Source organism: Panthera onca, chromosome C2 (assembly GCF_046562875.1).
Source record: "Panthera onca isolate mPanOnc1 chromosome C2, mPanOnc1 haplotype 2, whole genome shotgun sequence".
Lineage (NCBI taxonomy): Eukaryota > Metazoa > Chordata > Mammalia > Carnivora > Felidae > Panthera > Panthera onca.
This window is the reverse complement of record NC_138347.1, coordinates 134237295-134251022: the sequence shown is the minus strand read 5'-3', so window position 1 is coordinate 134251022 and position 13728 is coordinate 134237295. Positions and strand designations below refer to the sequence as shown.

The window sequence follows — 13728 nt, the reverse complement described above, 5'->3', positions numbered from 1 at the left end:
CTAAAAGTCTAAGAAAAAGAGAGAGAAAAATCTAAACAAAAGATGCCCAACCTCTCTGCATTTACTAGGCTGGCTAAACTGACAATAGCAAATGTTGACATGGATGTAGAATAATGGGAACTCTCAGAACACTGTTGGGGGGAGTGCTAAATGGGACAGTTTAGAAAGCAGCTTGGCAATTTCTTATAAAGTCTGGCATGCACTTACCATATGATCCAGTAACTGCACTCACAGGTGTTTAGCCAGTAAAATAAGAGTATGTCCACACAAAGACCTGCGTGTGAGTGTTCACTGCAGCTCTACTCACAACAGTTAGAGGCTAGAAACGGCCCAAACGTACATCAACCAGTGAATGTATAAACAAAGAGTAACACACCCATAAAACAGAATGTTGTTCATCAAAAAAAAAAAAAAAAAAAAAAAAAAAGGAATGGATTGCTGAAACACACCTTACCTTGGATGAATATCAAAAGCATTATGTTACACGAAAGAGGCCAGGCATAAAGACTACATGCTACATAACTCCCATTTATACAACAATCTGGAGCAGGTGAAACTATAGACAGAAATCAGGTCAGTGGTTGGTGGGGGAGGGAGTTTTCTGCAAAGGGGCATGAGGGAATTTTGGGGGTGATGGAAATGCTCTGTCATCATTGTGGTGGGGTTGCATGACAATATACATTTATCAAAATTCGTTGAGTTGTGCAGTTCAAAAGGGGGAATTTTATCTTATGTAAATTGTACCTCGATAAAGTTGATCAAGAAAAGGGAAGGATGCTGACTATCTAAGGGAAGTGAGGTCTTGAGGGCCGGCTTCTGAATTAAAGAGCAATCAGAAACCTGTGGAAATGGATTACATCCTCTCCCAATTATGCAGCAGAGACCCTAGAACGTGACATTTACAAACTCTGAGAAAGCTGGGTCCAAGAATCCAAAGACTGTCAATGACCCCAGCTGAGATTTATCTCTTCTCTGCCCTTTCCTCAGGATATGGATGGTGGTGACAGTAAGCTAATTTAAATATTGAACTTATACCAAACAACATGGTAATCATAGTCTTGGGGCCAAATGGGAATATTTAAAACTGGAAAATGGAAAAATAACAGTATGCCTAAGTCCTCACCTAGAAATATTAGTGGGTAGATACTCTCCTCTTTCATAGCAGAAGGTCAACCAACCGACCTCATAATTGAAATGTGTAGCTTAAAAAAAAACAAAAACCCAACAAAATGACTCCTACTAACATTTTTCATAATCTTTTTTCTTTTTATTTTTTAAAAATTTTTTTAATGTTTTATTTATTTTTGAGACAGAGAGAGACAGAGCATGAACGGGGGAGGGTCAGAGAGAGAGGGAGACACAGAATCTGAAACAGGCTCCAGGCTCTGAGCTGTCAGCACAGAGCCCAACGCGGGGCTTGAACTCACGGACCGCGAGATCATGACCTGAGCCGAAGTCGGACGCTTAACCGACTGAGCCACCCAGGCGCCCCAATAATCTTTTTTCTTAACCTCAGAGATATTTCATAGGAAATAAATATCTCTCACAGTAAAACTTGTTAGTAATTCATTTAGCTTCTTTTCTTCTGTTAAATAAAGAAAAGTGAAACTCAGTACTTTTTAAAAAAACTTCAAAAGGGCAGTTACAGTAGGATCCTATCTACTGGCGTACCTTATTTCATAATACGTGAGACAGTAGCTCTTGTCAGATGTACCAATAAGAAAGAAAATCACTGCCAATTTAACTAGGATACAATGCACGGATGCCATGGACTAGAAGATAACATACCAGTTTCAAAGATTTTTGATCTCAAAAATAAAAAAAGAAGGATGACTCAGAATCAATAAAATGTATCTCCATCCATCCATATGCAAATAAAATGGTTGCTAAAATAAGGTCACCTACATTTAGTAATAGCTATTTCTCAGAGGGTTTGGAGTCATTTTAAAAGGTCTATCTTTTCTACATTAAAAAAGTTCTGTATGATGAAGACGCATTTACAAAGACAAATGAATGATTTTTATTCAAAATAAAAAATGATTGGAAGTAAATGTGCCAAGGCGTCAATAGTAGATATCTCTGGGTGTGGTGATGACAGCTGACATTTCTTCTTTGTTCATTTCTGTATTCTAAAGCAATTCTTAAAATTGAAAAACTAAACAAAGGAAGCCAAAAAACCCATAAAAATAGGGATGAATGTCCTTAGATGAAAAGAATTTATGGCAGGACCAAGCATTCCTGCTTTGCCCCGATTTTCACATGAAAGTCCTATGTCCCAGGATGCCTTGTCGCCCTGCCTACCTTCTTGTTCAAATTAGTGGTTGAAGGTGCTTTGGATTTCATTCCAGAGCAGAGGTATTCCATTTTTCTAGGGTGCCTCAGAATCACCCCAAGGAACTTGTTAAACAAGCAGATTCCTGCACTCTACCTCTAGAGATTCTGATCCAGATTCTGAGGGGGAGCTCAGGAGACTACATTTAAACACCCGAGGAAATTCCTGTCAGGCCTCACAGCCGCAGGGCTCCTTCAGCATGTCTTCTTGTCATCTTTCTCCTTTTCTCTCCCTAACCAGTATCATCTGAAACCTTCCCCAAGCTTCTGTGCCCCCCAGGAGGGCACTGCGGCCTCTCGCCCACCACACATAGCCCTGGAGGGCTGCCACCTCACCAAGCTCACAACAAAAAACACACGGTCAGAGGAACCCAAAGGATCCGATTCCCTCCTGTCAGAAAAAGGCTAGTAGCTCAACTCAGACCCAAACTCAAGTCCAAGGGGGCACTGACTCCCCTAAACAAAGATAAAACTTGTAAAACATCCAGGAATGGAGAAAGCCCTTCCATTATACGGAAGTGACACACAGATCTCTCCACTTCTTCCCCGTTCCTTGCCCAGGTTCTACCACATTCGAACACCATCTACAGCAAATATGCTGGAAATTTTTAAAAGATCGATTACCCTGTCCTACACATTACTTTCCATATGAACGTAAGTCTGAGGTGTTAATTCTCTCTCCTGGACATAATTCCAAAGAAAATAGGTTTCCTCAGTGTAGCTATTTGGTTCAATTACTGATTTCTAAAATCTGGTGTATTACTTTATGTCGGCTGTTTTTCATTAATATGTGCACCCAGCTCCCATTTTCCATGGCTCTTAGCCAAGAGCGTCTCAGACTTTCATGTGTATGAGAACCCCTTGGGATCTTGTAAAAATACAGATCTGTAGATGTGCAATCAGGAGATCTGGGGTGGGTCCTGGGAGTCTGCATTTTGAACAAGCTCCCAGGTGATACCCAGGTTTCTGGTTCCTAGACCACAGACGAGTAGCTAGGACACTTGACAGGTGGGAGTTTGGTCTCTAAGTCTGTTTTTGCCTATAATAAAGTAAAAGAAAATGAGCATTTGGTCTCTCACGGGGCTTAAACAATCGTGCTACTTTTCCCTTGAGATTTGCAGGAAATCTGTAGTGTACCCACACCTCTGGGTGGGAGTGAGTCAGCAAGTTATAAAGCCAAATAAGCCAAATTCCTTTTCATTGTAAATTCTTATATCTGCTTTTTACTTAACTGCAAACTATCAAAATTAACTTCTAAGCAGAAGATTGAGAGATTACCAAAAAAAAAAAGCACATGTGAAGGATGGGGAGTATTTTAAGAAGTCAAGAAAATGATTTTAATTATAAAAATGAGTAGAGGTTTAACGTGAGAAAATGCAAGTTGGCTAGTTTTGCAAGGGTGACTTTTTATTAAATCAGAAAACTGTTGTCAGCTGCAGGAATGAATCTTTTAACTTCAGGGGAAACAAGGAAATTAAAAGCGGCAGCTGTGATAACGTCTTTACAGTTTTGACTTCAAGGGAGCACAAAGTTAGAAGGGTGAATATCAGAGAATAATTTTACATTTAGCTATCCAAGATCCAGAGTGAAATAATGTGTCTGTGTTATGATTATCAAGCTCCCAAACACAGAGGAGAAGAAAAGTAAAGACCACTGAGACAAAATTCAAAAAAGTTCCAATTTCCTATTAAGCCCAGCATAGAGAAAAAGACAGGGAGAATGTACAGCAAAAAGGCCAGTGGCAATTGCCTCTGAACGGTGGGAGTATGTTCATCTTGGCTTGTTTTTATTTTGACAGTTTCAACAATGATAATGTACTAATTTTATAATAAAAAATAATTTAAAAATTTTAAATGGTCATGTGAAGGAAGGAAGGAAGGAAGGAAGGAAGGAAGGAAGGAAGGAAGGAAGGAAAACAGATTGATACAGATGGCTTCTCCCTTGAAGGAAAATTTCTTTCAAATGGCAATTCCTTTACATATTTCTTTTAATTATGCCCCACACAATTCTTTCCTATTTTTGTCCTGGGATCATATTAATATTAAGGCTGTGATTATACTTGAAAGTGTCAAATGGCATTTGAGTCATTAGAATCTAAATTCCCAATCATTCCTCTGTAATCATATTTTCTATTTCACATATAGCAACTGACATGTATAAACTTGACAATGCTTCAAGGACAGAACTCAAGGTCCTTTCCCTTCCTATCAGAATCCACAACGTGCCAGCCATGACAGTCCCATGTTCTCTCTCCGAGCGGCACTGGCCAGCTGTCGTGCCTGTAGGCTCTCCAGAGGGCCGGGTTCTCCCTGGATTGCTGTGACTGTGCTATGGCCTCAGTGGCTGATACTGCACAATGCAGGACATGCTACACTGAAAGGACGAAACATGCTGAGAAAGACTGCAAAATCACCAGCATCAGAAACAGCTTGGCCACGTACCTTTAGGATGGTGATATTCCAGGTAAAGCTCTCCACTGCTTTCTGTAGTTTTCGTTCTTTCAAACCTTCCTTGGTGCCGATGCTGTGCAAATGTTCATGGAATTCCATGGCTGAAAGAAACAGAGTAGTTTACTTCCCCATCCAACCCGTGGGGAGGAGCTGGCAACACTTATTTTTCCAATCTCTAGTGAAAGAATTCCGATCCCCAGTGGATTTTCATAAACGTGCCTATTTAAGAATGTGATCATTGGGTCATCTGGGTGGCTCAGTCGGTTAAACGTCTGGCTCTTGATCTCAGCTCAGGTCATGATCTCAAGGTTCTTGAGTTCGAGCCCCACATCAGGCTCTGTGCTGATGGTGCAGAGCCTGCTTGGGATCCTCTCTCTCCCTCTCTCTGCCCCTCCCCTGCTTGTGCTCTTTCTCTAAATGAAATATAAATAAACTAACAAAAAAAATTAAAAAAAAAAAAAAAAGGAATGTGATAGAGGGGAAACACTGAAAAAAACTCATGGTCTTAAACAAGGCAGAAGGCATCTTAGAGGTCTACAACAGTCATTCTTCATGGTTTTGAAGGGGGAACGGGGCACATATGATTATTCTCAGTCCCATTTTAGAGATGAGGAATCTGAGGTTCAGCAAAGGTGAGAGATGGAAGGCTGTGGAGGTAGCAAGAGGGAGAGCACCAGAGCCCAGGTATTTGGAGCCTCAGAGTGCAGACTTAAGCTCTGCTGAGGACACAAAGTTGGCAGCCAGAGATGAAATGAATACAAAGTAATGTACTTCTGTCAACAGTGAGTCAATCTGAGGTCAGTTACCAAGCCTACTGTAAAAGGAAGAAGATGGGGAGAAAGACCCTGACCTCTAACTCTACATTTACATTATGACTCTTTAACATAATTGACATAATCAAATGAATACTCCCTACTGTCATTCAAAATAGTGTCAGAGGCTCCCTATGCAGTAACAATGCAATAATGTAGGAATAGTATGACGGTGTCTTTGCTGGCTTAATATCATTACAACTCACGGAATTTTACATAGTAATCTGCAGTCAATTATCCCACCTCTGGCCAATGGGGACCCTTCAGACTGGTACCTATGTCCTTTTGAAATGACTAATTAGCCTTTTGGCACAAGATGTTCTAGACTTTACCAAATACATTTTCCACCTCAGACCTAGAGCCAGGCATTTCTCCAAGGACCTCTAGATACTTTTAGTTGGAATGATACTTAAAGACCACAATCTGGGTGTTACGAGTGCCCATTTTTACTGAGTTTTCATTGTTTTCTAGGTCTTTTCATTGGACTGATCTCAGACACCTTTTTTTAAAAAAAAAAAAAAAGAGGGAAGGATAAGATCCTGCTAATACTTCTAATTCAAATATAAGTGTATGAGGTTTTTACATATTTTTAAAAATTTGATGCTTATGTTGTATCTCCTAGGTGGAAAACCTTAATTCCTAACCACATCAATAGAACTCTTAACAGTAAAACCAGCATTTGCTGGGGGAGGGGTCCTCAGGGAGTACCTCACTGAGAATGTACAGTAAGAATATTGTGTTCTAAGGTTAGTCAGAATAATTCTTTTCTCCATGTCGTTATGTGACTAACAAACTCGAGTTAGGTTCATTTGGCTTTTGCATTTTTCATTCTCCGTGTGTGTGGTGGGGCAGTGCTTTTTTGGATGTAATCTGTTTTATGATTACGGCAAACCTACATGATTCCAGGGGTGCCTCCGTGGCTTAGTCAGTTAAGCATCCAACTCTTGACTTCAGCTCAGGTCATGATCTCATGGTTTGTGAATTTGAGCCCTGCATCAGTCTCACTGCTGTCAGTGCAGAGCCTGCTTTGGATCCTCTGTCTCCCTCTCTCTGTCCCTCCCCTGCTCACTCGCAGGCACTCCCTCTCTCAAAAATAAATAAACATTAATAAAAATTTAAAAGACTATATGATTCCAAAGTCAAACCTCGTATCAAAGAGCTCAGGTAAGTCTTGCTTCCTTCTGGTGTCCTGTACCCTGATCCCTCCCTCCCCCTCCACATTTTTTGGTAGTTTTTAATATACCCTTCTCCTGTCATTGTTCCCCTTGAAAATACAAGCAACTGTGTACACGTATCCACAGCCTTTCCTTTCTTGCACAAGAAATTTCTGTATTTGGTTTTGTTTTCTGTACACTGTTCAGAAGGACACTGTTCTACATCTTGGTTTTTGTTTTTTTCCTCATGTAAGTACAGAGTGGAGATCACTCTGCGTCCATGTGTACAGCTCATCTTCACTCTTTTTTCTTAACAGCTACATGGACTCCTTGAGGGGATGAACCAGCATTTACTTCACCAGTCCCCTACCACCGGACATTGGGTTGTTTTGAAAGCATTTGTTGTTACAAATGATGTGGAGGAGTCATAATCTGTACATTTCCTCTGTTCCTTTGTGCATGGTTACTGTTCAGTTGGGCATTCCAATTGCTAACACCCTTCCTATGCAACACCATTTCAAAGAACTCTTTATACTGTGATTGACAGCAACTCTATTTCTTAGTGTCTTTAAACAGGAAGCAAAAGCTGACACATAGGATAAATACAGTAAGCTGCCAATTTTTTATTAGTTTTTTCTTTTTGTCCCCCTCACCGAATAGGAACAACAGCTGTAATTCCTATCCTGCTAATAAGGCTTAAGAACATAACTGGTTTCAAGAAAGAACAGTAAAATTCATTACATCGTCTAGGAAACTACCACACTGACCTCTCTCCTTTTCTCCAACTTCTCTTTGCCACTGATGGTACCTGAGAACATCCCGACTTGATTAACTAAACCCCCTCCACCATAATGCTGCTCACACAGCAGGCTGCATCCCCTATACCTAATTCTGACTTCTACTGAATGTGCTTGGCGGAACATACTGCAAAAAACAAACAAAGAACACAAAAAAGCAACCATGAATAGGATACAATCTTGTTCTAAAACCCAGGATTTTTGCTAGAACATTTAACTGTGCCTGCATGTTTTTCTTTTTCCCTGGGACACCCCTTGGAGAGTGCGATGATGACTACCACCCACTTCTTAGAACACGGCCAGGTGAAGCCTGAGCAGTGAGACCTTGATGTGCTGGCTTTTCTGCTAATATTTAATACTGGACTTTGTCAAGACCTAGATTTTAGGACATGAGTCATTAATACTCGTCATGTTTCTAGAGTAGCCTTCAGGAGGCACTAGAGCCTTATAAGCATCACTGAAGCACGGCAGATAGAATTCATGACTGGAATGCAGGAAAGAGAAGAGACACAACAGAAGTGATGAGGCAGCAACTCTCTGTAAACAAGAAGGTAAGGGAATGCTGAGCTTAGACAAACGTCTACCCTAAATTCTAAGAAGGTTTCTGAAGGTTCAGAAGAATGCAGGGCCAGAGGCAGTAGAAGCATAGGCTGTCTTGAGAAGGACTGAGGACTCAAGGAAGAAACGGTCAAAATAATAAAAGATGATACTGATAAGGAAGAAACAGGGAAACATTTACAGAACTAAAGGTAGTTAAATACATGCCTGTTGTCTAAAAAGTTCACATTTCATTGAAAAGTGAGACTATGCAGCTCCCTCTTATCTCTCCCCTCTGGAAATATCAACAGTCCAATAAAAGTCCATAAAGAACTGTATTATTAATGAAGTTCTTTTAAAAATGTGCGCAAGAAAGGTGATTAAGTTGAAACCGGAAAAATTATGTTAAAAATATAAAACCTGGCAAAAAGAAAAAATATATATACAAAACTTGAAGCTTCAAAAAGCGACCAAGATTATCAGTCCCACTGTTACTTATTTCATTATTTGAAATATTGATTCATTATATATTTGCTGCATCACACAATGGTTTCTTTAAAAAGTCTTCTGATATTCATAACTTATAGACTGATCTTTGCAAACATTCTGCTAATCCACTGATTCAAAGCATATGTTGATTTTATTTAAGGAAATCAAAGGATTCTGACCTTGGCCCATACAACATGACTGTACCGTTCACTGCTTCCCTGTGACGTGCAAAGCCCAGAGCACAGACTAAGGGCACACAACTGAGAGAAACAAAAGGCATCTGTCCAGGTGCTTTACGAACATCGTATAGGAAACTTGGAGAGAGGCTATATAGCACTTTCCTAAGGAAATGGGAAAGAAGAATTTGAATACTGGTTTGTCTTCCAACTACCATGAGTTATCTCCAATCAAGAGTCCCTACTCTTGACATGAGCTCAGGCTACGGTTACGTGTACCCAATAATTACTCCGTGAGGTAGAGCACTGTAAGGGCTGATGCACATGCACTGACCTAGTTCTAAGGGAATACAGAGGGAGAGCAAATGAGATTATGCATTTGAAGTGGGTCAGTCCATATATAACAAGGAAATCTAATTATATTAGATGCAAACTGCATTTATTCCCTTGATATTAAATTATCAGGAAATCTATTTTAACATGTCACAGGAGGTCTTTTAGTTCTTTACATCAACATTGAGTATAAAGAACTTGTCTGGGTTAGATGTTAAGTAACTTTCTCCCTATTTTCCAAATTATTTTCAGCAAAGAAACATTAGCCCAATGACAAAGTTTCTTATTGAGAAACATAAAAGCACTATCTCTTCTCCATCTGGAAGTTGTACCATTCTGTCTAAAGAGCAGAGTGACACTTAAAGTCATCGGTGAAAATCAAATAAGCCAAACTTTTAAGACTAATTTACCACCTCTCCCACTCCCGCCCCCAACCCCCACAAGGAAGTTAAGTTGTTTTTGTTTTAAAACTCCCTTTCTAGAGGCGCCTGGGTGGCTCAGTCAGTTAAACCTCTGACTTTGGCTCAGGTCACGATCTCACGGTTTGTGGGTTCAGCCTGCGTCAGACTCTGTGCTGACAGCTCAGAGCCTGGAGCCTGCTTCAGATTCTGTGTCTCCCTCCCTCTCTGCCTCTCTCTCTCTCTCTCTCTCTCTCAAAAATGAACAAATATTTTAAAAAAGTAAAACTCCCTTTCTTTAATTATAGTTTGAGGGGAGTTGGGGTAGGAGCTAGAGGCAGGTGCTGGAGATTGGGAGCTTCCACTATGGGGGTGAAGACAGGATGGTAAGGAGGTGCGGAGAAGAGCCCTGGGTAGGCAAAGAGCTGGTGTGTATGTGTGACTGCAGTTGAATGGAGCCGGGCAGAGGACACTTTCACAGTAATCTGGAGAATGGGCGGCCTCCATTGTTAGAGAGACTGTGATGAGAGGTAGAGGGGATTCTGTAAGAGAATCTCAGGGCAGTCTTCACAGAGCAGTCACATACATGCTAGGGAGCGGGTCCCAAACTTCAGTACAACGCAGTCACCGGAGGTGCGTGTTTAAAATGCAGAGTCTCGGGGCACCTGGGTGGCTCAGTCGGTTAAGCGGCCGACTTCGGCTCAGGTCATGATCTCGCGGTCCGTGGGTTCGAGCCCCGCGTCGGGCTGTGCTGACAGCTCAGAGCCTGGAGCCTGTTTCAGATTCTGTGTTTCCCTCTCTCTGACCCTCCCCCGTTCATGCTCTGTCTCTCCCTGTCTCAAAAATAAATAAAACGTTAAAAAAATTTCTTTTTAAAAATAAATAAATAAATAAAACGCAGAGTCTCTGCATCTCCCCCAGGATCTTAGTCAGAAGGTCTGGGGTAGGCCCAGACCCAGACGTTCTTAGCAAGTACCCCAGAAGATTTCCATGCAAGAGGGCTGGCGATGGGCATCTGGGTGGCTCAGTGGGTTGAGTGTCCATCTCGTGATTTTGGCTCCGGTTGTGATCTCACGGTTCGAGAATTTAAGCCCTGCTTTTGGCTCTGTGTTGACAGCATGGAGCCTGCTTGAGATCCTCTCTCTCTGCCCTTCCCCCACTTGCATGCATGCACTCTCTCTCTCTCTCTCTCAAAATAAATAAGGAAACATTTTTTAAAAATTGAAATTTAAATTAAAAAAAAAAGAAGAGGGCTGGAGATCACTGCAAGGAAAACCGGGTTCAGAGGAGAGGGAGATGACACTGAGACTCTGCAGGTCATGATGAAGACAGACACACGTGCAGCAGGTGTTCGAGGGCATTTCAGAAAACTTAACAACTGTGATACTGCTGACTCCATCTATCCTGAAGGAAGGAAGAGGGGGAGGGAGGGCGGAGGGCACATGAGAGATGTGGCAGGCACCACAGTCAAGACTCTCCCTTTTTTTTTCTTCTTTTTTAACGACTGGTCCAGCCTTTTTTTTTTTTTTTTTTTTTTTTTTTTTTTGTAATGACTGCATATAAGAGGTCTCATCATTTTAGATAATGGAAGTAATTCTTTTTTTTTTTTTTTTTAAATTTTTTTTTTTTAACGTTTATTTATTTTTGAGACAGAGAGAGAGCATGAACAGGGGAGGGGCAGAGAGAGAGGGAGACACAGAATCGGAAGCAGGCTCCAGGCTCTGAGCCATCGGCCCAGAGCCCGACGCGGGGCTCGAACTCACGTACCGTGAGATCGTGACCTGAGCTGAAGTCGGACGCTTAACCGACTGAGCCACCCAGGCGCCCCGATAATGGAAGTAATTCTTGAGGCTCCAAGTAACAACACTAATCGGTCAGAGAATAACATTTATTGATTACAAACCAAGTGTAGGTCATTTGACTATATGCTGTGTTGAGCCCTATTAAAACCCATTACTTAAATCTGTAAACCCATTACGATCGTTCTGTAAAAAACTACAGATTTCTACAAATATGTGGAGTAAACTGAGGGAAGGGAACTAGTGCTTATATTGTCAACTCATTGATAGCTCTTTCAGAAAGAAGTGTTGACAGTTTTGTTCTGGAACACAATGGCTGAGTTCAGCTGCATCACTATAGCAAAAGGGACAACGGCATCAAAATGATGTGAGAACACGTAACAATCGTTGCTTTGTAAATCAATGCCAAAGTAAAGTCTGTAGGAACACCATCAGGGTAGGATTTCTGTACTAGGAAACACACCCTGGGCACAGGAGATTTAGTAGGCATATCAGGTCTACGTATTAGATTGTAAAATTTTACAGAACAAGTTACAAACAACTGGTAATATAAGACTAGATTGTTTAATCTTACAAAATAAACTAAAAATACAAAAAATCAAAGAAATTAAAATTTCCAAAAACATGAGGAAGTCCATTCTGTGTTCTCACTTAAGCGACTGGATAGTAAATGAGAAGATAATAGATACGTCCCACAGGAGAGCTGACTGCCCTCAAACCTACTATAAAATTGTGAACAGTTACACTGGAAAGTTACGTAACAAGGTGGACAGGGAGTCCTTCATCATCTCCTGTTCTTTATCTCGGCTAGCCTCAGTATTCTAAATGAAGTAATAAGAACGCTGGACTCTGGTCAGAGAAAGGCTATCTGCTCAGCTGTGCTCCACAGACATGTACCAGACAGAGCCCGGGATGCAGAACATGCCAGCAGCCAGCGCAGCTCAACTGCATCCGAGGGTGCGGGCTGGGTCTCAGGCTGCCTGCACCAACTATGACCTTGTTTAGAAACAAGACCTGGCCACTTCCCGTAGCCGTTCTACCTACAGAGTTTACTTCTATGTCCTGCCTTATTAACTACACTATTAGCCAAACTGACATGCAATTATACAAAGTAAACAGTCAATATATTTGTATGTTCCCTGTTTACCAATTAGCAGTGTCTTTTATCTGCCTGTCCATATTACTGGCATTTTAGAGTGAAAGTCCCTCCACTCTGGGGAGGGCACTGCTCATTTACATAGGTGGAGTGCTTAGAAGCAGCCCTCACAGCAGGCTTTTGGCTTCAGTGGAGAAGCCTTCATGATTTCTTAGAAAGGATAAGAAGATGTATGAGAACCACCCAAACCAGCTTCAGCTGTCATTCCCTCGGTAGACACCACCACTGAGGGCTATCCCCATGCACAGCCCTATCAGGGCTGGGGGAAGATGTGTCCCAAGCCGGCTTTCTGTGGAAACTGTGCCTTTACCTGGGGCATTAGGGGCTGAAATAGAGGGCTTTCCAGCTCCAAAACACAGTATGTCTCATTGATGAACTGTAGGTAAAACAAAACAAACAAACAAAAAAAAACAAAAACAAAACTGTAGCTTCTGAAAATAACTGGAATTTTATTGATCCTGAAAAAATTTCTTTTGTGACTATCTGCAAAATCAGTATTTGGAGGTTTCTAAACTGCAGATTTAAGACAAGAGAGTTTGCGGATTTAAGACCAGAGAGTTCTAATAACTTTACAAAACACGGCCCTCAGCTTCTGCGGCCTGAGCATTGCTGGTGGACTTAGCTCCCAGGCAGGCACAGGTCACAGGTTCTTGATTGCCTCACTACCGCTGCTTAGTGACAAGAATTCCCACTGTGAAAACAATCTTCAGGTTCAAAAACAGAAACAAGGCCGATAATAATGAGGGAATAAGAAGTGGCCTTGTTTTGTTTTGTTTTGGGAACAAATTGTATTTCTCTGTATGTTTCCAGTATTTTCCAAATACTCTGCCACCATTTTTATCATCAATTTGTATATTTTAGACCCATGTGTAGTTGTTCACATTATCTTGTATTTTTTCTATTAGTAATGTCCCATTTACTCATCTGATTTACACTAAATGGCATCACAAAAGCTTCAAAGAAAGCATGGTCTGGCTAACATTTACAACACGTGGGGCACCTATTAAGGTAGGGGAAGGAGACCGGGTTCCTTGATTCTGCCAGGATGTTGCCACCCAAGCAAGACAAGAGGTAACAGTTAATTCTGGCCAAAGAAAGGAGAATCTTTCTAAGTTTTAGCCAACTTCACTTGAGAACCAATACTACCTAGGTAAATCGCCCTTTGAAAAGTATGACACGTTACACAACTGCAATGGGCTCCATTATTTAACAGTCAAAATACATGGTGTGTTTAAAGGCAGTAAAGTTTGAAGGCTGTGAGCATATGTTACACAAATCTGGTGAAGTACATGGAAA

The 13728-nt window shown here is 41.2% G+C and overlaps 1 protein-coding gene across 4 annotated transcripts in view; it reads right to left on the bottom strand.

Annotated features, from left to right (window-relative positions):
• Nucleotides 1-13728, bottom strand: part of PLCL2 (phospholipase C like 2) — a 195382-nt gene that overhangs the window by 14069 nt on the left and 167585 nt on the right. For all 4 annotated transcript variants that reach the window (XM_060638595.3, XM_060638594.3, XM_060638597.3 and 1 more), the window contains one exon: nt 4773-4882. In XM_060638595.3, coding sequence (XP_060494578.1) covers nt 4773-4882 — 110 coding nt within the window. Of the gene's footprint in view, nt 1-4772; nt 4883-13728 lie in introns of those variants that run through there.